The 24,814-nt window shown below is 38.9% G+C and overlaps 1 protein-coding gene across 2 annotated transcripts in view; it reads left to right on the forward strand.

Annotated features, from left to right (window-relative positions):
- The window catches only part of PPARGC1B (PPARG coactivator 1 beta), a 149,962-nt gene that overhangs the window by 87,827 nt on the left and 37,321 nt on the right, over window positions 1-24,814 (forward strand). For both annotated transcript variants that reach the window (XM_070739449.1, XM_070739448.1), the window contains exon 2: window positions 14,135-14,308. In XM_070739449.1, the coding sequence (XP_070595550.1) occupies window positions 14,135-14,308 (174 nt within the window). The remainder of the gene's footprint in view (window positions 1-14,134; window positions 14,309-24,814) is intronic.

The raw sequence follows: 24,814 nt of genomic DNA on the forward strand, positions 1-24,814 counted from the left end.
CAGAAAGGTCAGTAATTCATGATGATAATAATAGAAAAAAAATATCTCAGCACACCCATAATCTGCGTTGCTTACAGTGTGTAATTACAGATTTCTCTGATAAATCCAGATGGTTCTCATAAAATCTCCTTGCATGGGGCTTGTTTTTTTGGTGTGAGGGAGAGAGGCATCAATTTTCTTTGACTTTAAACCTACAAACCTGCTTTCATTTGTCCACCCATCATTCCTGTGAGGTTTGAAGTGCCTCCCCCCACCCAACATACTACATAGGGATGAAATGGCATCACTTTCTTCTCTGAAGCTTCTTGGTAAATCACTTCACCTTGCTCTGCTTAGTGGTACAGCTACAGTTCCCAAATGTGACTTGCTAATTCGAAGCTTTCTTGACAAGGCTGATGCTGAAGTTATTTTTATCCCTTAATGCCATTGATGGAGGACTTACTTATGAGTGGGAGACTCTGAATCAATTAGGATGAATCATTTGCAGAAGCCATGCTTTTAATGAGTGGCCTAATTGGTTGTGTTTTCTGTTTTGTGTCCCTGGTGAAATCGAGCACTCTATAGCCATTCCAATAGAACAATCCTAACTTACCATCACGACTGAGAATAGCAAAGAAATGTTTGAATCGCAAGCCCTTCACAAAGCATCTTAGTAGCATTTATGCAAATGACAACATAAATCTAGTCTTCAAGGTTTAAAATGGGATTAGGTTACTGAAAAGCTGCTGTGGTCTGTCCTTCCGGCAGCATTTTTTTTTAGCTGCTGCAGCAGCTGTTAAGAAGAAGCTTACTGCTTCACAGACTAACCTCCCATTTGTTCTCTATTTTCTGCTGCACTGCCAAAAATGTTTTTTTAAGATGCTACCATAACCAAGGAACCAGTTTCAGAAAAGTGCAAATTTAGCTTTATTCTAGCTGTACAGTCTGCTTCGATTTTGTGATAAGCTCCATTTCTTCTGCATTCAATATTCATATAGGTCATTTTCAGAATTTGGAAAGCAAACTCTCTTTGCACTGAGGTGAATCATCCTTTATAACAGCGGCAAACCTTTTTATGATTGGTGTCGCAGAATTTTTTTCCCCCTTCCTGGAGAAGGGCAACAGCAATTTGAGTAAAGATGCAGAGTGGGCAAACCTATATCACATAGGGATGAATCTTCATTTTTCCATTAATTTTGGGAGATTCCTTCCCATTTTTGTGTTTGGATTGCTCTCAGAAATGTCCTACAGTTTTTATGCACTTTCTTAAACCCAACATTTTCAGAGACTTTGAGCAAAAATAGGGCTCAGGAGCCACAACTTACTCAACCCAGCTTTATCTTAAAGTTGTTGTTTTTTTAATCTATCCATGGAGCCATAGAAAACTTGCAAGAGTTTTTCATCTACTCATTAATAAAGGATTTTTAACAGTGTTTTAAAGGTCTCGATTGAAATCAGTGGTCTCTTTGTAGGAGGGTGGGTATTTTCAAGGTCGTCTCTGCTGATGGCAAAACATGTCATATCTTCCTCCCCAAGACACAACATAATCTAGAAAATTAAGTTTTAAAATCTGTTCTCTTGATGGTGAAGGATAATTTTAAGGTTGTTTGTTATGTTGGAGAAAGAGCGTTTTATGAAGGACTTGCTGCAAAAACAGAAACAGAAACTGGGAAAAGTATGAGGAATTATTTTTTTCCCTTTTATTATGGGTATAAATCACAAATATAGGTTTTAATATTCAAGAATTAGATTGACTACCCAATAATAGTTCTTTAGAAAAAACATACTTTTTAAATGTAAACCGCCCTGAGTCCCCTGGAGAAGGGAAGCCTAGAGATCCAAATAAATAAAATAAATAAATAAATATTGTATTTCAAATGCATCAAAATGGCTGCAGATTACACATGCACATATTCATTAGTAAAAGCAAATACGTTTACTGTACATACATAGGGATCTAGTGTACAAGCGAAACCAGTAAACCAGAAGCATGTCTTGCAGATTAAGTTGCAAACCCAACAAGAGAATGGCTGTTGGTTCACAGTATTTTTTGAATTGTGGACCATGTGGCTCAGAAAGACAGCATGACAACAGTGCTTTAATCATTCCATTGTGACTTCATGTGGCTTCATTTAGCCTCTCCAAAAGTCCCTCTGGGTCTTATGCAAGCAAGGCTGTCTGGGTAAATGATGTCTGTAGTACATAAGGAAGCAAGGAGAAACCACCATTGAGCAATGAAACAAGCAAACAGCGGAAAATATCTCCAGTTAGTAATGTAGCGGCAAGCTACGTCTTCAATATGCCCCTGGCTTCCTGCTACGTTCTGTGCCCAAACTTGGAACCCAACTTGCAGTCCTGCGTTACATAATTTGACAACCAATATTAATGAAAAGTTGTAGATAGAGCCTTTTAGCTCTTAATTAGGTCAGTAGTCAGTAGTCCAAGTGGTGCAGCATAATCTGTATAACAATCAGCTATTCATAAGGAACATAGCCATATCTAAGAAGAGTTAGAAGGCAGCAGACGTGGTAGATAAATCCACAGTAACTGAATTTAAACATGCCTGGGATAAACATATATCCATCCTAAGATAAAATACAGAAAATAGTATAAGGGCAGACTAGATGGACCATGACGTCTTTTTCTGCCGTCAGACTTCTATGTTTCTATGTTTCTAAGGCTGTTCCGTTTCTGGTGCTGGCCTCTTTCATCCATATACTTCTGTGTGAACTAACCCAGCATTCATTCTGTACTCTCAGGATGGCGAGGGATAGAAATACATGCTAAAATTTCACTTCCGTAATTGTCTGTCTGTCAAAAAGACAACTGTGTGAGCAGAGTGCATTGGATTTCAAAGTAACCCTGAGAGTTAAGAGTGTCACCCATTTAGAGCAAGGATCAGTACAACCTTTCATCTTTCCCACACAAAATCTCATGGGGAGAGCTCCATTTTTCTGATCCAATCCTAAAATTCACAAACTTATATCTATTAAGATGTCATCCACTATATTAAAGTCAGAAATTACTAGAAAATTCAGAAAGAAAACTTCCCAAGAGCAAACCACTACATTCTGCATTTTCTATTCAGACCTTGTTCTTACTGTCACAAATATCAAAAAAGAATTGTAATTTCAGTGCTACATCTAGCTAGACATTGCCTGCCTGTCTACTGTGTAAAGGGCTTTGCTGCTCGCAGATCAATGTCTTGGTTGTTTTTTATTTAATTTAATCAGCCATTTTCATGACTGTTTATCAGTTATAGGAAATGCATGTTTAAAGAAAGGCTTTAGGATAATATTGTGATGACTTCATTGAACAGGAATGGCCCCTCTGCTATGCAAACAGAGAAATGTAGATGTCTTTGTGGCTTCATTAATAAATCACAGTTTGAGGCTTAGAATATTTTATCATGGCTAGATTTGACATTTGACAAAAGCAAATCCAATGTTGGGTTGTCCCTGAAAGAGATTCCGTAACACCCTAACATAACATTTCAATTATATATGAAATCTATCTTCATGGTATTGTCGCAGAAAAGCATTCTCATTCCCTGTTCTTTTCCAGAGGAATCTGTGTATTGTATACCAGTGTTTTCCAACCTTGGCAACTTGAAGATATCTGGACTTCAACTCCCAGAATTCCCCAGCCAGCAGTCGCTGGCTGGGGAATTCTGGGAGTTGAAGTCCAAATATCTTCAAGTTGCCAAGATTGGGAAACACTGCTGTATACTATTTGATTGTTGACTTATTTACAGAAGAATAAATTACTATTACTAACATAGCTCTCCAGTCTAACCATATAAGAATTTTGTAATCTGATTACCTGAGATCCTTTGAAATGTTTTTGACAGAATTTACATTTACTAAAATATTTATAAACCATGCTGATATCTCATGATGTCAGCTCTTGGATGTTTTTCATTTTCTGCCCCCTTTCCAAAGAATAGTGACCTGAGGATCCAATCCAATAAATGCCATTTAAGTTTCCTTAGTAGATTTTTTTAAAGGGGTGGGGATCTGATTTTACTGAACTCTCATGCTGGGGTTGTGAGTGGTTTTTTTTTGCTCCAGTGCACATGAATGAAATGTCTGGAATGAAAGATGGTTCAGAATTCCCAACCATTATTCTGGCCGCCTTCCAAGGCCCAGTGGCTGCTTTTTCTTGCAATCTCCTGGGTAAAATTAGAACAAAGTTCACTTCTTTCACAAGCAGTAAAAGGAAATGATGAACGGGGGACTCAAGATACATTCCAAGTGCAGACTCTTCCAGAGTAGAGTCCTGTACTATCCACCTGCCTATGTCTCTAGATAGAAAGAAAAATCAGAAATGTTCTGCCGGGCTCTATGGTATGAGTCTCCTGAAAATTCAAGGGTAAAAATTTCAGACACACACACACACACTTGAAAGTTCAAACACAATGTTCTTTATCACAAAATTCAAAAGAAACAAAGCACCCTTTTTGTGTTGCAAAGAGCACTCTTCCCCAAAACAACCTTGTAGGCTGTACAATCCCCTTAATCAGTCCTTAAGTACTTAGCTAGCAGCTGTGAAGGAACGTCACAGCCCTCCTTCTTCCACGAAGTGCGACACACACACTTTGCTCTGCTTTGGTTTCAAAGTTGTGAAAAATCAACAAAGTCCGGAAGCAGCAAGGCACGGTCCTGAAGAAACAACGATCAGATAATCTTCCACAACAGCCAGGCCAGCACGCTGCTATTTATATCAGCAGCTCTAATTGCTGGAGCCCCACCCAAACACAGGTGGCCCCTCTTATCTCCTGTAATATTTCTTCAATTGGTCTCTTCTCTGCATAATTCTGCGCCTGCATGGGTCTAACACTTCCTCATCCGAATCGACCGAAGATAATGGAGATTGGCTTCCTGGGCTATGTGCCAAGCCCCCTTCTTCCAAGTCACCCACACCTTCTTCTTCGTCCAAGGAAACTGCACTACCTGACTCTGTCGGCAATAAAACAGGCCTATGACATGTTGATGTTTCCCCTGCATCCACCTCCACATTCCTTGGGGCAGGAGCTAGGCCAGAGCCAGCCACAACAAGAAATATTACTTATTCTGCTTTTTGTTAAGTGTTTATTCTTCCAATGCATGTGGACACAGATGTGTATTTCTTCACATTTTTAAAGCACCGAAGGAAGAAAACTACTCAGAGAGAAAACAAATTTTGCTGCCTGAAGCAGTCAAGTATAAATTAGCCCAGTTCATGGCTGTTATTACAGGTGTATGAGGCTCAGGACAGGCTTGGAGAAGATTCCTGAGCCTGAGGCCATTAGTCTAACACTGATGGATCATGATTCACTATTTATCCTTTACATGACCTGGGTCATATCAGTGACAGCAACCTAATTTCCTTTAAAAAAAATGATGTTCAAAGCAGTAAAGAGAAATCACAAATGGTTGTACAGAACCAGGATAGACAAGAAATGCATGCAGTAAAACATGGCTACTGTCTTATAGAATAAGGCTAAGATTGTGATTTAATTTTGAAATTGTTAATAGAGACCGCCAAATTTAAAGAACTAATTATATTGTAGTTATAAATTATGCTGCTAATTACTGAAAACCAAACACTCAAATTATTGTCATCAACATCAGTGGAGCAGACAATTGTTTCTATTGACTTTGGATGGATGGATTTTTATAGTCAGTAACAAAAAATACTATTTTAAAAAATTCCCAGGTGACTGCTATATTGGACTTAAACAACATGACATTGCCAGGATACCAGCTGAATCTTGCAGCTGATCTCAGCATGCAGTAGCCCAAAGAGGCACTGGATTGCAGGAGTTTATTTATACCCAATTCTGTTGGCAGTGAGAACGCATCATGACTGTAGAGATTATCAAAGGACATCCTAAGTGCTAATGTCAGCTGTGCCTTGTGATTGCAATTTAGGATTTCTTCCCTTGTGACATATCAAAGACAACTGAAGAACTCACATAGTTGTAAAAGTCTTCATACATATAATATAATGGCAATGTATTTATACGTTTTTATTTATGTATTAAATTTATATCCTGCCACAACCACAAAGTTTTTTAGTTGCTCATTAGAAAAAGCAAACATAATATACCACTATAGTATCTTCTAAACCAGCACATATAACTTCTACAGCATTCTAAAATAAAATTAGATAAGTAGATGTTAGGTAGGTAGGTAGGTGAGTAGAAATATATAGGCAGACAGATCTGTAAGGAAGGCAAAGTATAATATGAAAACATATATATTGCACAATCCAGAAAGAAGTACTATGACTGTACTCTTAAGTACTACAACAGGTGTTGAACAAGTGGAAAAAATCTCAAGGGTTGGATTAAGTAGCAAGTTAAGTAAAGTATAACGTAATCTATCCTAATCAAAGTGGGGCAACTTTTGAATTCTTACTATATACAGTAATTTACTAATGTGGGATTAAGTGCTTATCTTGCCATTCATTATAAGTCAAAAATAGGTTGCAGCTCCTTCATTATTTTAAGGCAAAACGAGTATAGTTATTTTTGGCATTATATTCTCTGTTGCCAACATTTTGAGGAAAATTCTGCTTTCTAAGGACGTCTTGAGGGAAAATGGGAGAAAGTAAGAGGTTGCATGAATGATTGAAGATAAAATATAAAATCTGACCATTCTTTTAAGGAGATTATGGATCAAAGGTGCCCGGAAATACAGAATATGATTCATATACCTGTTATTCTTATTTCATTTCAGAATGCTGAACATCTCTAATTCTAAAGTATATCCAATATTTTGCTAACTTTTCTTGATCAACCTGAGTGCAGAAGGGGGTCTCTAGTCCTTTTTTTAAAAAAGAATAGAATTCTTTATTGGCCAAGTGTGCGTGGACACACAAAATTTGGTTTTTGGTGAATATGCTTTCAGAGTAGATAAAAAGAAAATATAACATTTGTCATGAGGTACAATACTTAATGATTGACATAGGGTACAAATAAACAATCAGGAATAGTCTTGCACAAATTGTACTATATGTACTGTATAAGTATAGAGTCCCTCTTCCCTAAATGTTGATAAAGAAGAGCAGAAACTAAATAGAAAAAAAATGTCCCTGACATTTATATTAGGGGGTGTGAACCAACAGTTCAAGAGAGTGACGGTGAGTAGGCCCAGACTTCAGTTGGTACCCTGGCAAATCCTACAATCTCTATGCAAGATTGTTGCATGCATGCCTTATAACAAGAATACGAATACATTTCCCTCTAAACTGCCACAGTTTGATTAATGATCATTGAGAAATCATGTTGCTTCTAAACTAGAATTTGTTCAGTGTTATGGTATTTACTTTCACATAAAAAAGCTTCAATTACTTTTCTTTCATATTGAGACTCTGTTAAAGCACAAGAGCAAGCTAAGCTGCTTTTCTTACTCGGTTTGCAATGCCTGCTCCCCTAATCTTCAGTGAATTTATTAGAGAGCTTCTGAAATTACCCTTGAGTTCAGTGATGAGGAACAGTGGTGAAACATCAAGGCTATTTTAATCAGATAAGTATGCATTTTGGTGATTATCTCTTCCATACTGGACAGAGTTCAGATGCAACTTTTTTCCATATTGCTTTCAGTTTTTATTTGTCTTCCGTTTTCCTTGTCCCTCCAAGATCTTCCTTCATAATCCTCAGGCCAAATGCTTTTTCTTGCCCTTGATGTTCACAGAGAAGAAGAGGACTAATAGTTTACAGTTATGGGACATTGCCTCATGCAACACTGTATGACAAATTGAATTGGAAAACAGTGACAATCCTGTTTTTTTGCAAGAAGCCAACTGCAATCTAAGCTCATCCTAGATAAGATAACCAAGAATGCTGATGGGGAAGAATAGTATTCTGTCGCTTGCATTTCTGTAACTATGAAAAATGATGGTTTTTCTAGAGATGCTTGGAAAAATTCAAAGCAGTTGGTTTTTCATGTGGTTTTTCACTTGATCTTGTGTTATGATTAGACAGTGCAAAATAGTTACATTTGTTTTCCCTCTGGTTTAGCATTGTGTGTGTGTGTGTGTGTTAATGTATTGAACAGTGATTTAAATGCTAGTACTGGTACTGGATTTTATTTTATTTTTTTAAAAAGCCAAATGCTGAGTCTTCCTTGCTGAAGTCACTGAATTTGGAAGGAACACAGCAAAGTTGTGGATCAGGAAGTTATTCCTTGTTGTTATGGTTTGTCAACCTTAAAATATTTGCTGTGAACAAGAGAGCTTCATTGTTGAAATAAGAATTGGACATAGTTTTCCAGTGTGGACTAGTGAACTGAATTAGGATGAGGGTTTAAGGATTCAGATTTTCTCTTGCAGAGATGAAAATTACTTTAACAATTAGCTACCCATAACTGTGGTGTAAAAATACCACTCTATATAGCTAGCTTAATATAATTTTAAAAATAATCATATTCTCCCCCAGAATCAAATAACAGCCAGCTATCAGCAGTGCTATACAGTAGAAGTTTGCACAAACCATTATTCAGCAGGCCTCTTAATGTTAAAACAGTTCTCCTCTCCCTGCTTTCTCTTCAGTCTGAATTTTCAAAGGTAGAAACCTCCAACATAACCCATGACTTATCATAAGCTTAACATTAATGGTGCAGTGCAGCATTACTCTGCCCTTGGTTACTTGCTTTGTGTTGAACGTTAATGCAGTTGTGTATGCCTTGAGAATGTAGTAGACGTAAGGCTGGGTCTCAGCTGCTCTCTGTGATTGACTGGATATTTTTAGCTCAGTTCTTAGAGCGTAGATTGCCTTATGTGCGCCAGCCATTGATTTTCCTCTATTATTCTTGTGTTTTGGCTAGGTTTGAGGAGAAGGAAAAATTACAATGGATTGTTAAGCCTTATTGAATAGGTGCCTAGAGAAACTTGTTTCTGTACAAAGAGATTGTCACCAGGGACAAGGAAATATTGAAGTGTGAAGGGATTGCCTGCCACACCTTGAGTGTGCCAGAGCTACATTTAGGTGAAGGATGGAGCTTTGAGGGGAAAGGTCACAGGAGGAAAAGAAAAGCTAAAAAAAATAAAAGCCAGAGAGAATGGAAATCATTGTTATGTCTACTGAACCAAAATCATGAGCTTCAGATGCTTCCATGCTTCTTTAACGACTGGGCTTACAAAGTGCTATTTAAAAGATTATGAACCATTTTAAAATTTCAATATTTTTGCATAAATATGACCTAACACAGATCATTTTTTCCACATAAGTCCTAAAACTAGGTAAAGAAGACCCAATTAAACAAATGAGTCCAAACATTATATTTGTTCATTTATTTATTGAGGAAAATTATCCAAAGTTACATATTTGTGTGCAGCAAAAATACGTAAATGTTTGCTTTCTGTAATTAAAGTGCCTTCCTTGATCAGCAGTAACTGCGTTGAAACATTTCCCAATGACTGTTGATCAGCCCTGCACATCAGCTTGAAGGAATTTTAGCTCATTTCTCCTTATAAAGCAATTTTAACTCAGAGACATTGATGTGCTTCATTGCTTGAGCTGCCCACTTCATGATCTTCCATAACATTTTAACAGGATTAAAGTCAAGACTTTGACTTGGCCATTCCAAAATATTAATTTTGGAATGCTTTGGAATTAATTTTGGAATGCTTTTCTGCTTTGGCCATTTTTTAGTCATACAGATTGGATCTTATTGGTTGTTGCCTTGCTGTATAAGCCACTTGCTCTTGAGCTACCACTCATAAATTCATACATGTCTTTGAATTTCCTAGTACTGTTCAGAATTTATTTATTTATTTATTTATTATCCATTCGTTCGTTTGTTCGACTTCTATGCTGCCCAATCCTGAAGGACTCATAGGCCACCAATGATGGCATGTCCTCCTGGTGTAAATCAGGTTCAAACCATGATATTGCCACTATCATGTTCACAGATAGGATAAGGTCTTATGGCGGAATGCAATGATATTTCATCAATGCAACATTTTTCATTCAAATTAGAAGGAAAAGTTACATTTTCTGTTCTCTCATGGCCTTTTGCTTTAGCCATGTGGTTAACCCTGACAATTGCCAATGCAATAAAGACCTTTAGTTTTTTTGATGTTACTCTGGAGTTCAGGGAGACCTCTTATTCAGAGGTGGGTTCCTCCCAGTTTAGACCAGTAACTTGATGGCCTGAGTCTCTGGAACCAGCAGCGACCCAGGTCTCCCATGCCCCAAGCCAGTTCTCTCAGCAGCGCCATCTTGTTTTTTGCTTCTGCGCATGCACAGAAGGTTTTTTTAATAGTACTGCACATACGCAGAGGGTCATTTTCGAGAAGAAATGCACTCAAAATGTGCATTTCCATTGCGATGAGAACCAGTGGGGATGGTAAGTAGAACACACCCTGGCTCCTGATGTATAGCACATTTTGCTCTTGGTATAATTTGGGTTGGTCAACCACTCCAGGAGGATAACAGTGGTATTGAATTGCCTCCATTTATGTACGATTTGCCTGGCAGTGAACTGGTGGACACCAAATTCTTTAGAAATAGTTTAGTAACATTTTACAGCCTAGTGAACATCAACAACTGTTTTCAGAATTCTCAGGAATCTCCTTTGTTCAGGGCCATGACTGTGTGTGTGAAGATCAAGAACTCTCTAAATAGAGTTGGATCGCCCATATTCACATCTGATTATTGATTGAAACAGCTAACTCTACAACTAGCCTTTCAAAAGAACTACTGATCCTTAGAGGGTCACATACTTTTTGCATACAAGTATTAGTAGCTTTGAATCATTTCCTTCAATAATTGAACAAATATAATGTCTTTGATTCATTTCTTTACGTGGGTTCTTTTTATCAACTTTTAGAACTTGCGTGGAACACAAATCATGTTTTAGGTCATATTTATGCAGGAATATCAAAAATTAAAAGGGATTATCAACTTTTAATCACCAATGTAACTACCTGGAGGACCCTTTAATATTTCCAATATTTCCTCACTCCTCTTGTGGTAAGATTGGGTTTTTTGTAAAATTTATCAGATGCCTATCTTACCCCATGGTAACTCATATTATTTTTTTAGGGCCACATTGTGCTTTTGAAATTGTTTCCCTTAAGAAACCAAAAATGTGCTGGGACACTAGGTTTTCTGGAGCAGTAGTTCACTTTCCCTAGCTGTTTATACTGGGAGTTCTAGTCCAACACATCTGGATGTCATCAGTTGGAAGAAGACTACTCTAACACATATTTTTGTGGCCCAGGGCTTCCTATTTATTATTTATGTTATTTAATTAAATGTACCCCCTGCTCCTCACTTCTTTTCAGCTTGAAAGCTATCCAAAGCATCTAAAATTCAGCTAATCAAACCAATGGTGTTTCTGCCCACATTCTTAACCATTGAAAAGGATATGATACAGAAGATAACAGAAAGGCAGAGGGGGTAGGCAAATGGAGCTAACGCTTATTTAAACAACATTTAAAAAATAATAATATCCAATTGAAAAATATCTCAGGATAAAGAGGATCAGAATCTTTTATTGTCACTTGCTACAATTTCTCTTTTCACCTAAGGCAGTGGTTCTCAACCTTGGGGTCGGGACCCCTTTTGGGGTCGAACGACCATTTCACAAGGGTCGCCTAAGACCATGGGAAAAGACAAATTTCCAATGGTGTTAGCAACTAAAGCTTCTATTCTGCATCTTGGAACATATTTTTACAATCCAACCAATCAGGTGTTTACAGGGGGGTGTCCCTCTGACCTCTTGCCAATCAGCTTAAAGATCTGTTGGAACAATTGGCGCTAAACTTATAGTTGGGAGTCATCACAAGATGAGGAACTGTATTAAGGGGTCATGGCATTAGAAAGGTTGAGAACCACTGACTTAAGGAGTAACTCTTTTTTTTTTTTTTGGTGGTGGTGGTGGTGGAGGGGGGGAGGAACTTGTAATTCTGTTTAATGCATAATGTAACATTGGAGTAAGCCATTTTTAATTTGAAAGATTATGCTAAAAGGTGGTTGGAAGGGGCTCTGTTTTTGTGAGCAGGCATAGACTTTAAAATGTCATGTAATCTATCACCAAAACCTCCTCCCTTTTTTTTCCCCTCCCTGAAAAAGAAACTATCAGAATTATTTTTAGGAAGTTTCTGTCTCCTGAGACTAGGAAACAGTGGGAATCTATTTTTAAGAACAAGAATTGTTAAATGTTGAATCTCCATAATGTTATAGTCATGTGAATGTAGGAAATACAAAACTAATGAATTTTGAGAAAATTGGCCAAGTCTGCAGCATTATTCCCAAATGGAAAGTCTAGTAGTTAAACGAAAATATTAGTAGCAAGCATTTTACTTTGTTTACTGTAGAAGTTTACTGTCCAGGCTTATTTTAGGGCAAATTCATGAGTAATGAGATCAAGAGGAAGAATTATAATTTTACAAAAAATCAAAACTCCCCCCCCACCCCCGTCACTTTGAATGCAAATTTAAATAGGCCAGAAGTATGCTGAATTAGGGCATGGTTATCAGTTTTTTTTAAAAAAAATCATGGGGTTTCAGATTTAGAATAGAATAGAATTCTTTCTTGGCCATATGTGATTGGACAACAAGGAATTTGTCTTGGTGCATATGCCCTCAGTGTACATAAAATAAAAGATACATTGTCAAGATTCATGAGGTACAACACTTAATTATTATCACAGGAGTCAAATAAACAATGGGGGAACAATATTAATAAAAATCTTAAGGATACAAGCAGCAAGTTGCAGTCATAAGTGGGAGGAAATGGGTGAGAGAAATGATGAGAAAAAACTAGTAGTAATAGTAGTGCAGACTTAGTAAATTGTTTGACAGTGTTGAGGGAATTATTTGTTTAGCAGAGTGATGGCGTTCGGGGGGAAACGGTTCTTTTTTTACTATATTTTTTATATGTTTTATATTTTTATGTTTTCTGAGCTAGTCTCCAGATTATTGGCATTTAAATACATGGAAAATATGACTACTACTGTTTGATTACATTTATTCACTTTAATAGATGTCTAACAAAAATTTTATGTTATTGTATTTTTAGTTGCAAAATCACTGCGTTTCTTAATTACTTATGTATTAACAATATATGTCCCTTGGAATTAACAGGTAGAAAATAATCTATTTGCTTCAGGCATGAAAAATAAGTCTAACATTGTAGGCAATTTCTCAAAAAAATCTAATTGCCGCTAAGTTATCCAGTTTACTTTCCCCCACATATATTTTGTATATGCACATGAAGTGTCTCCCAGTTTTAACACAAGGTTTCTCTACTGCTTTTAGAAGTGAGGAAATGATATGCAGCATGGATTGACCAAATGCATTGTTTCATAACAAGATCAAGCTTTTGTAAATCCAAAGGTTGTAGTAAGGCATTTGTCCTCACATATCCTCTTTCTCAGTCCAGTTAGACAAAAGGGTAGCAGCATGGTTGGCAAATGCAGAAAAGGTCTTTGAAAGTTTGCATACCACAAATTGCTCATCTCTGTTTAAAGCTTGCTTTAAAATGCCATTGTTTTTCTAGGGCTGTCATTTGTAGTTTCTCCACTACGGAGAGTCTTAGGGGATTAGTGTGATATAGACTGTTTATATTTGTACATTTTTATTGATCACTTTTTCATGCTGTTAAACTCTTTTCAAAAATAATAACAATTGGAGAGCAGGCTAAACCAACCTATATAAGGAAATGCAAAAGTCCTCCATTTTCGGAACTTGAAAAATCAGTAATAGCTTACAATTATTTAAAGGGTTTTTGTTGTTGTTGTTGTTCTGAGAAGAGTTGCTCTTTTTGCACTCCTTTTCATGGGGGTGGTAGGTGTTAAATCAGAGGCTAGAGGCCGATGAAGAGGATAACAGCTCTTTATTTAATAAGCAGGAACATCTGAAGTCACCAACAAGCGGCCAAAACCACACCTTATATACATTGTTACTAGCGCAGGGATTGGTGACAATGTTTCAAGACTTCGCGCTGGAGCTTCCTATTGGTTGAGCTCGAAGGCTCCTTATTGGTCGGGCCCAGGCTTCCCATTGGTTGTGCTAGCAGGCTTCTTATTGGTCGCCCTGCTCCAATCATCGATCACCTTTATTCTAGCAAATTGCAAACATAACAGTAGGAGTGGTAAGTTCAGTGCCCCAAAACATTTACTCACTATTCTTTTTTTTTCCCCTTCACCTTTTTCCTTCATAGTATGAAGTCTCCGGTGAGGAACATCTTTACTCTGATTTTCCCGAGATTGATTTGTCTCCGCTGGATACCAGTGACTTTGACTCAACCAATTGCTTCAGCGAGTTCCAGTGGTGGTGTGAGCACTCTGAAACGGAATCCAGTCAGTACAGCACAGATGACTCTGACCTCTTTCAGGTACCCTATTATTTTATTTGTTTGTTTCTTTATTCAGATTTGTATGCTGCCCAACTCCCAAAGGGCTCTGGGTGACTCACAACCTAAAAACAAAACACACAACGTAATATTAAGACCCCTTTAAAAAAATTAAAACAATTTAAAACCAACATTTAAAAACAGTTAAAATAATTAAAAACCATGCATGTCATTAATGGCAGGATCCTGATGGTATATCATCAGAACAACGGCCCCACACCTGCTGGAAAAGCCAGGTCTTTACGGCTTTTTGGAAAGCCAGTAAGGTGGGGGTAGTCCAGATCTCAGGAGGTGAACTGGTTCCAAAGAGTCAGAGCAGCCACAGAGAAGGCCTTCTCCCGCGGACACCCTAGCCAACAGTGTTTAGCTGACAGGACTCGGAGAAGACAAACTCTGTGGGCCCTTATCGGTCGCTGGGAACTGTGTTGTAAAAGGTGTTCTCAAAGATAGTGTGGACCTAAGCCATGTAGGGCTTTAAAGGTAATGACCAACATCTTAAATTGTACTCGGAGGCCAATCGGAAGCCAGTGCAGTCCGCAGAGAATTGGTGTGATGTGATTGTACCAACAGCTCTGGATCAGTTGTAGTCTATGAACGCTCTTCAGGGGTAGCCCCATGCAATAATCTAACCATGAGGTGATAAGGGCATGAGTGATCGTGAGAAGACCCTCCTGATCCAAGTATGGTCGCAATTGGTGCATTATTATCAAGAGACTGTCCTGTTACAGAGGAGAGCCTGCAATGCAACAATGATTTTCCCCTTCCTTTAATCTAATCATGAGGTGATAAGGGCATGAGTGATCATGAGAAGACCTTCCTGATCCAAGTATGGTCGCAATTGGTGCACCCTAGGGTCCTAGAGTGTGCTTAGCTCCTGAAAACCTAGGACGTATGCAAAAATTACTACCAAATTGTAATTTCAAATGTGAAGGAGTGGAGAGAGAATGTTTAAATACAAGGGAAGTAATCATGTTAACTGTATTTACTTTAAATCTTGATTGAGTTAAGCAGCCTTTCCAAGTTGCTGATTACCCCTGCAAGAAAACTGCTACGGGCAAAAATGCAACTCACTTAACAACTGCAGTTTGGGGCCAGTGACTGTGATGTTAAGCAGAGCAGTTGTAAAGTAAAACATCACAAGACCATTCCTGACTTAGCAGACATTCATGTAGTGACCTTTTCAAGTTACAATGGCATTGAAAAAAGTTACTTATGACTGGTTCTCAGACTTTCAATCATTGCAGCTTCCTTGTGGCCATGATATCAAAATTCAGACCCTTGACTCCTTCACGTATTTATGATGGTTGCAGCAACCAGGGTGGTGTGATCACCATTTGCAGCCGTCCCAGATGGCTTCCAATAAGCAAAATCAATAAGGGGAAGTTGGATTTCCTTCACTTAACAACTGTAGTGTTTTGCTTAATAATGATAGGGAAAAAAAGGTAGAGTGAATCATAGAGTGGAGATGCCTATTTCCATCAAGGGCATGAGAGATGTGTAGAAAACTGGAAGGAAATATAAAATGGGGGCTAAGACGTTCATAAGGATCTTGGTGTACTGCCTTTTTTTCTGAACAGAGCTCCATGTCCTTTGTAAAGAAAGTACATATTCTGAGATACAATTTTGAATCCGGTATTGCCATGTCAATTTTACATTTTGCATTTTGGTCTGCGCTCCTTTATTTTAAAACCCAATAAGTGGTTACTACATCAACATTATCAGGTGATGCCTTTGGTTGGAGAAATAGAGGACAGACTTCCTTGATAGACATTGGACTTTAGATCATGCCTCTAAGGGCAAATCTGACTTGCGCTAAGACACGTGTGGGATCCTCCCGGTTTGGACCAGATCGTCCACACTGTTAGCGACCCACTGATGACATAATTTTGGTGTCACAGGTCTTGTTCTATCTGTGCTGGTCCATGTACCCTGCCATCTCTTTTTTCGGGGATTTTTGTTGTTGTTTGCATGGCTTCTCCTCATCCTCTGCTGTGAAAAAAGCCCTTCCATCCACCTCCGTGTTAATTCCGACCTTTATTTCTTCATCCGAAGCACAGCTGAGCCGCTCCTCAGCTGTGTTTCGGCCTGAAACCCCCTTCTGAGCATGCACATAAGTGAAATTGCACGAAAGAGACATGTTGCGATGCGCACCAGTAGTGAAGGTAAGTGGAACCCACCCCTGCACTAACCCTGTCTACTTTTGAGTACCAAAGTAAATTTTTCTGTGTCTGGATATTTCAAACTTGATTGCAGCTGTCCTGTATAACTTCAGCTGATTGGATGAATTTTGGTTTAATTCCTCTCAATGTAATGTTCTTGAATGAGAATATACAGTAGTATGTTATTGCACTGTATATGTAATTACACTGTAATTGCACTGTATATCTAATTACATTGTTACAGCACTGTATATGAGAAAAACCCAGCTGTTTTAGGAATTCTTTCAAAAAATAATTTCACTCAAACAAATTTAAAGAAAAGAAATTCCCTTATCTGTCTATATATAGCTCACTCCTAGCTTAGTTATGCATCTCTTTTAACAGGAACACCTGGGATATTCTACTTAATGGCTTCCTAAGCCTATTAATTCCTTATTGTGCAGACTGGTATTTTTTTCCCTTCCTAGATCAGTATAAGAGAAATGAGGAAAAGTGGCTGTGGATGGGGAGGGGATCCAGGCTATTAATATATTTTCCGCACATGATTAGTGCTCCATTAATTTGCACTTGGTTTCTAAATGGAGCAAGTGTAGTAAAGCTAATGAGGAGGTGGAAGAATAGGACAGAGCTACTGAGCCAATCATCTTGTGATCTATTATTGAAGGGAAATTACAGGACGGTGCCTGGTGCATTCAGCTTTTTTATTTATTTATTTAGCTGATGGATTATTCTTCTGTAGGTGGGAGCACTAAAGGAGAAGGACGCAGAGAAGGCTGGTGCAGGGGGGGGCATAGGTTATATGACTTGAGAATGTTAATTTCCATCCTGCAGCTTGATTCCCCAGCTTCAGCATCACCTTAACATCTCTGAGCACGTAGATATTTATAGATGAGGCTCCCTGTGTGTTGCTTCCACAGTACTTTCTAAATATATGTTGCCCCATTATACAAATAATGAGTTAAGACATGTTGCTGGGTGGATGGAGCAATGAGCCAGTGTGGATTAAAACCATATTACGTATCTAGGCTTATGAGAGGGGTTTTTTCCTCCCCCACAACTCATAGTTTCCTCTTCCCTTCTTGGTTTTCACAAAGTGGTGCAATATTTCACATTGGATACATTGTATTCACACTACAAATAGTACTCTTATAATCAGGGCATTTTGTAAGTGATTGGAACAGGAGTCAAATGAAAAGTAATGCCTTTAACCACCCTAACATGTATAATTTAAATAGCAATATATGAAATGGAAGTAATCCCTGAAATGAGCTACTTTGTAATCTTATATTAACTTCTTCACATAATCACCACTGTTTACTGTACATTGCTGCCACTGATAAGCAAGCTTGATAAAGCCATGATGAAATAACTCAACATGTTTTCTCTTCCACTACATCCTGATAGACCCCTCAGCCTCTCTGAGTCATCACATGCCCACAAAAGTGTTCCTTAAATTTTGGGAAAAGATAGAAGTTAAGTTGTATGACACCATCTTGGATTGTATGCCAGATGGTATAAGATGATAAGATGCAGCTTCACAATTGTCTCTTGGTCTAGTGTTGTCATGTTGCAGCAAAATTCCCAAGTTCTGTTTGTTTCAAAGCTTTCAATGTTGCAATGTAGCACTATGAGTTAATAATGATGGTAGCTTCAAGGAAATCCATGTGAATAGCCCCATTTGCCAGATCTTGACTTTTGAAGGGTTTTTTTCCATAAGTGAAATCTTCTGATAATATGTACTATTGTATAGATTGATGATTCATTTGTGGGTCATAATAATGAGCCCCATGTTTTGTCAGATACCAAACTGTGAAGAAATCCCTCAGTTTCATTCTTGTAGCAAGACAATAACTGCTGGCAAATTTCAACTCTTTTTTTTTAAAAAAAATATTTTTTATTGAATTTTCCATTAAACAACACATACAGCATACCGTTCAAAAACATAATCGAAAACATCAACACTTATAACTTACAACAATCAACGTAAAACAAAGCAAAAACAAAATAACAAAAAAAGAAAAACACAAAAAAAACAAAATGGTAATACGTACATATTATCTGAAAACTTATTTCATGTTTCTTGGATAATAAGAAGGGATAGGGGACCAAAGACAAAAGTTTAAGTTTCATTTGTCCTTTGGCTAATAGTGCATTATTGGTGTTCCATCATTCTTTTGGTTATGTAAGATTTTAGCTACCTGTTTATTATTTATTTACCGCCTTATGTTGAGGTTATCTTTGTTGTTAGTAACTTAGAAGTTATTATTTCTATATATATAAAGTACTTATGTATGTATATTTAAATTTATTGTAATTTTCCAAATGAAATAATAGATAGAAAGGAAACGATAATCTTATTCTTATCTATCTTATTATTTAGTTTCCCTTCCTTTGGCTAACCAGTCATAGACTTCCCTCCAAATTTTATAGTAATCGGTGTCAGCACATTCTAGTATTTTTTTAATGACAAGTGATTCACTTGTCAAATTTCAACTCTTAAAGCTCTCTCAATCCTCAGCCTTTGAGGAATCCACCTTGCTCAAACTTTCTGATTTTGAAGAGCATCAATAATTGGACCTCACACATTCCTGTGAAATATCAAGCTTGACAATCATTTCACTTTGAGTGATCTGCCAATTGTTCTTAATTAGTTAATCAAACTTTCTCATCTGAAACTTAGTTGCCGGTACAAGTTGTCCACTTTGTGCATGATACTCACATCAGCTCTTTCTAGTTCACCATGTTTGCAGTCAGGGAAGGGCTGCCCATTGCCGATACTACTGGTGCGGTACTGGGGGTGGGCGTGTCAGGAGCATGTGGGCGCATGCATCGGTGCGAGATTTGGTTTTCTGCACATGCGCAGAAGCCATATCTCTCTTTTAAAAAAAACCCCAAATATTTTTAATTAATTTTTAACAAGTTTAATATACACACAACATAAAACAGTGCATAGTGAAATGTGCCCATCACCCCGACACACACACATACCCCACCACCAATCAGGGGTGTTTCTTATATAATCCACTTTGACCCAAGAGCAATATATCTATTTACATATTATAGAGAGATTCCAATTTATTTCTTGTAGCTTGGTCTCGGATTCTAGTCATCATATATCGTCTTACCTTGTCCCACCGTCCCATCAGTTGTCTCAATTCAGTTTCATTATCCAAATTTATCCTTTTATCCATAATTTCAAATTGAATATGGTCCACCATATACCTATACCAATTTTGCATTGTCCATTTTGTCGCATCCTTCCAACCCAAAACTACTACTGCCTAAGCGCTTTCTATTGCTGCTTTTTTTATTTCTCTAAATTCTCCCATCGCATTTCTTTTAACTAGTACTACCATTTCCTTAGTGATTGTCCATTGTATATTTAGCATTCTATTAATGTCCTCTGGCACTTTTTGCCAAAATTCCTGCACTATGGGGCAGAAGCCATATCTCACGCCGACGTGCATGCCCACCCACCGGTCAATTTGAGCTGACTGTGCAGCTCCATTTTTCCAACCGCAACTGCATACCTGACCGTACCAGCTGCAACCCAATACTGTTCACAGTATATTTTTTGCCCAATGATGCACTTTATGCATTTATTTGATTCAGTTTTTGATGTCACACGACTCTAACGGACTCTGGGCAGATCACAAAATTAAAAACAAAACACTACCGCCACAAAACAAGTGATTAAGAATTTAGTAAATAATATACCTTTCAGCTGTGGCAAGGGGGGCGTTTGTCCAGGTTCGCCTGGTGCGCCAGTTGCGGCCCTATTTGGACCGGGAGTCATTACTCACAGTCACTCATGCCCTCATCACCTCAAGGCTCGACTACTGTAACGCTCTCTACATGGGGCTACCTTTGAAAAGTGTTCGGAAACTTCAGATCGTGCAGAATGCAGCTGCGAGAGCAATTATGGGCTTCTCTAAGTATGCCCATATTACTCCAACACTCCCCAGTCTGCATTGGCTGCCGATCAGTTTCCGGTCACAATTCAAAGTGTTGGTTATGACCTATAAAGCCCTTCATGGCACCGGACCAGAATATCTTCGGGACCGCCTCCTGCCGCACAAATCCCAGCGACCGGTTAGGTCCCAGAGAATCGGCCTTCTTCGGGTCCCGTCGACTAAACAATGTCGTCTGGCGGGACCCAGGGGAAGAGCCTTCTCTGTGGGGGCTCCGACCCTCTGGAACCAGCTCCCCTCTGAGATTAGGATTGCCCCCACCCTCCCTGCCTTTCGTAAACTCCTTAAAACCCACCTCTGTCGTCAGGCATGGGGGAACTAAAACATCTCCCCCTTGCCCATGTTGTTTTGCCGTTTGATTGATTGACTGTGTGCCTGTTTTTATATATATTGGGATTGTTTTATGAATTTTTTAACTTAAAATTGTAATTAGATTGGTGGGCATTGGATTTGTTACTATGTACTGTTTTTATTATTGTTGTGAGCCGCCCCGAGTTTGCGGAGAGGGGCGGCATATAAATCCAATAAATCTAATCTAATCTAATCTATACCTTCCATACAAGATAATTATAAGATGGCAATCGGGACAGCACATAATAAACATGAATTGGGGGAAATCCATCCACCCTTTCCTCAAGGCCAGGGCAAATTATCAGTACTCATGTCAGCAGTCATCAATATAAACAATCTGCCTTTGCTGATGAATTTCAATTGGAGGGACTCTTTCAGCAGACAAATATCCAATCATGATGAAAGTACACTGAGTATTTAATACAAGATTCCATTTCATGAATAAATAGCAAGATAATCTTTTCTCACAGCAACTTCCCACTGAGTGAAAACAGCAGATGCTAAAGAACATGTCACCACTACTAACATGTCAGTATTGCCATCTATTGGTGACCTACAACATTTGAGGCATTACTTTTCATTTGCTCCTCCTACCTTCAGTTTTCCTGTGGCTAAACCCTGTACAGTGCAATGTGTTGTAACATTAACATGATGTGTCCTTCAATTTAGTAAACATAATAAAGAAGTTGTATATTGTGAATATTTAGTACACAGGCTTAAATGGTCTCCTAACTCACACACAGGTGACTCTGAGTGACTAGCAAGATTAAAATCCTCACTCCATGGCAGCAACACAATCCAACCAACTATTTATTTATTTTTTTAAAAAAATTATATGGCTATCTATTCTACTACGGAAAAATGTAAGAATTAAAAGGAAATCTCTCCATTACTGAACATAATTCAAAGATTCCCTGGGAGTAGGGAACACATTTCCTGCTACACTTTGAGTCATTGCAGTAGTCAAACCTTATCATTTCTATTATTGCCTGGCAGGCCATTGGGGAAGAAATTTAGTGATAGAATGAAGCCTTGCCAATAATCTAGTGATGCATACATTTTGGAACACTGAGCATTGTCCAGTCAGTGAAGCAGTTGAAGTGATGTGCCGGTGTCTGGAGGCTGTTGGGGCCTGGATGGGTGTCAACAGACTCAAACTCAACCCTGATAAGATGGAGTGGCTGTGGGTTTTGCCTCCCAAGGACAATTCCATCTGTCCATCCATTACCCTGGGGGGGGGGATCACTAACCTCCTCAGAGAGGGTCCGCAACTTGGGCATCCTCCTCGATCCACAGTTCACATTAGAGAAACATCTTTCACCTGTGGCGAGGGGGACATTTGCCCAGGTTCGCCTGGTGCACCAGTTGCGACCCTACTTGGATCGGGAGTCACTGCTCACAGTCACTCATGCCCTCATCACCTCGAGGCTCGACTACTGTAATGCTCTCTACATGGGGCTACCTTTGAAAAGTGTTCGGAAACTTCAGATAGTGCAGAATGCAGCTGCAAGAGCAATCATGGGCTTCTCTAAATATGCCCATGTCACACCAGCCCTCCGCAGTCTGCATTGGTTGCCGATCAGTTTCCGGTCACAATTCAAAGTGTTGGTTATGACCTATAAAGCCCTTCATGGCACCGGGCCAGGTTATCTCCGGGACTGCCTCCTGCCGCACGAATCCCAGCGACCAATTAGGTCCCACAGAGTGGGCCTTCTCCGGGTCCCGTCAACTAAACAATGTCATTTAGCGGGACCCAGGGGAAGAGCCTTCTCTGTGGTGGCCCCGGCCCTCTGGAACCAACTCCCCCCAGAGATTAGAATAGCCCCCACCCTTCTTGCCTTTCGTAAGCTTCTTAAAACCCACCTCTGTCATCAGGCATGGGGGAACTGAGATATTCTTTCCCCCTAGGCTTCTACAATTTATGTATGGTACGTTTGTATGTATGATTGGTTTTAAAATAAGGGTTTTTAGCTGCTTTAGTATTGGATTGTCGCATGTTGTTTTTACCACTCTTGTTAGCCGCCCTGAGTCTACGGAGAGGGGCGGCATACACATCCAATAAAATGAATGAATTTTGTGGTAAATGAATTTTGTGGTAAAAATTGATGGGACTTTATTTTCCCCAAATAGGTGCCACAGGTGGCACGTGGAGCCATATCTGCTGGCACATGAGCCGTTGCCCTGGCTTATCTTCAATGTGCATGTGTGTGCTAGTCAGCTGACTTTTGGCTTGCACAGAGGCTCTGGGAGGGTGTTTTTGGCTTCCAACGAGCTTCAGGGGGATGGGAGAGGGTATTTTTACCCTCCCCCGGCTCCGGGGAAGCCTTTGGAGCTTGGAAAGGGTGAAACACGAGTCAATTGCGCCCACTAGAAGTTGGGAAGCAAGCTGTTTCCATCCTCCAGAGGGCCTCCGGGTGGCAGGGGAAGCTGTTTTCACCCTCCCCGGGCATTGAATTATGGGTGTGGGCACATGCACGCACTTTCTGCACCTGAGGGAAAAAAGGTTTAACATCACTGATCTACTGACTGGATTTGATGGGTCTTTATGTTTCCCGAGTAGGGTTATCAGTTGGTATAATATTATGATCTACTGAGTTGATTTGGGGCTGGCAAAGTGAAGTGTTCTATGGAAACGGTATATTAAATCTGTAGTCAAACTGTAGTCAAAGATATTGACAAAATTGAAAGGGTCCAAAGACGGGCTACAAGAATGATGGAAGGTCTTAAGCATAAAACGTATCAGGAAAGACTTAATGAACTCAATCTGTATAGTCTGGAGGAGAGAAGGGAAAGGGGGGACATAATCGAAACATTTAAATATGTTAAAGGGTTAAATAAGGTTCAGGAGGGAAGTGTTTTTAATAGGAAAGTGAACATAAGAACAAGGGGACACAATCTGAAGTGAGTTGGGGGAAAGATCAAAAGCAACATGAGAAAATATTATTTTACTGAAAGAGTAGTAGTTCCTTGGAACAAACTTCCAGCAGATGTGGTTGGTAAATCCACAGTAACTGAATTTAAACATGCCTGGGATAAACATATATCCATTGTAAGATAAAATACAGGAAATAGTATAAGGGCAGACTAGCTGGATCATGAGGTCTTTTTCTGCCGTCAGTCTTCTATGTTTCTATGTTTCTAAACTCATTTCCAAACTGCTTTCCTTGAGCCAAGGTTCTATTAGGCTTTCTCTAGCTCCATTCAAATGTAGTTTCATCCCTTTGCCAGCTCTCCCTGGTGCCATTCTGGCCCTGATAGAAGTGATGCCTATTTCTGCACGTTAAAGCTAAGCAGGAGAATAATAAAAATAAAATACAAGCAGAATTCCCTGATTCCCTTTTGCTACTTCACTACATTTTTCACCTACAAAGGGCTAATCAGACTGTACATTACTGGTGCACAGACTACAGGTCAGTAATTTTTACTCAGTAACAACTTGGAAAGGCTGTTGCTTTCTTTTCCAAGTACATCATCATTTTTTACAAATAGCAATGAAAACGTTACTGACCCCGTCAACTCAGTCTTTTGGGAGAGGGGATTAGTGAGGAGGAGGTACTTCTGCTGTAGTAAGAACAGTTGCTGGATTCTATTATAGCATTTAGAGAGTTTGGTTTTTATTTATTTTCATGGAGGTTCTAGAGAGAGTTTTAATCATCCCTTTTCAATGGAATAGCAATTCTAAAATGCATTCAATAAAAACAGTGTAGAAATGTGGTAATTGGAGCCCCTCTGGTTACTGCTGAGTGTAATTACAGTAGGAGGCCTGACCAGTTGCAATGAAGCTTATCCAAGCAACCTCTAACTGATCTGCAGCAGAATCTTAACTGTTGTATATGCAAACAAGGGATGCAGTTTTAATTTCCTGAAATGGCTGAAAGTTGTGGAGGAATGAATGAGCAATCCACAGTCCCACAACATAGATACAACTGGTAAGAACAACAGCCTTGCTCTGGATGTGCAACAAAGCTGGTCTGGATAAGTACAGAGAAAAATAATCTTAAATTGGC

The sequence above is a fragment of the Erythrolamprus reginae genome, chromosome 2, assembly GCF_031021105.1.
Source record: "Erythrolamprus reginae isolate rEryReg1 chromosome 2, rEryReg1.hap1, whole genome shotgun sequence".
Lineage (NCBI taxonomy): Eukaryota > Metazoa > Chordata > Lepidosauria > Squamata > Dipsadidae > Erythrolamprus > Erythrolamprus reginae.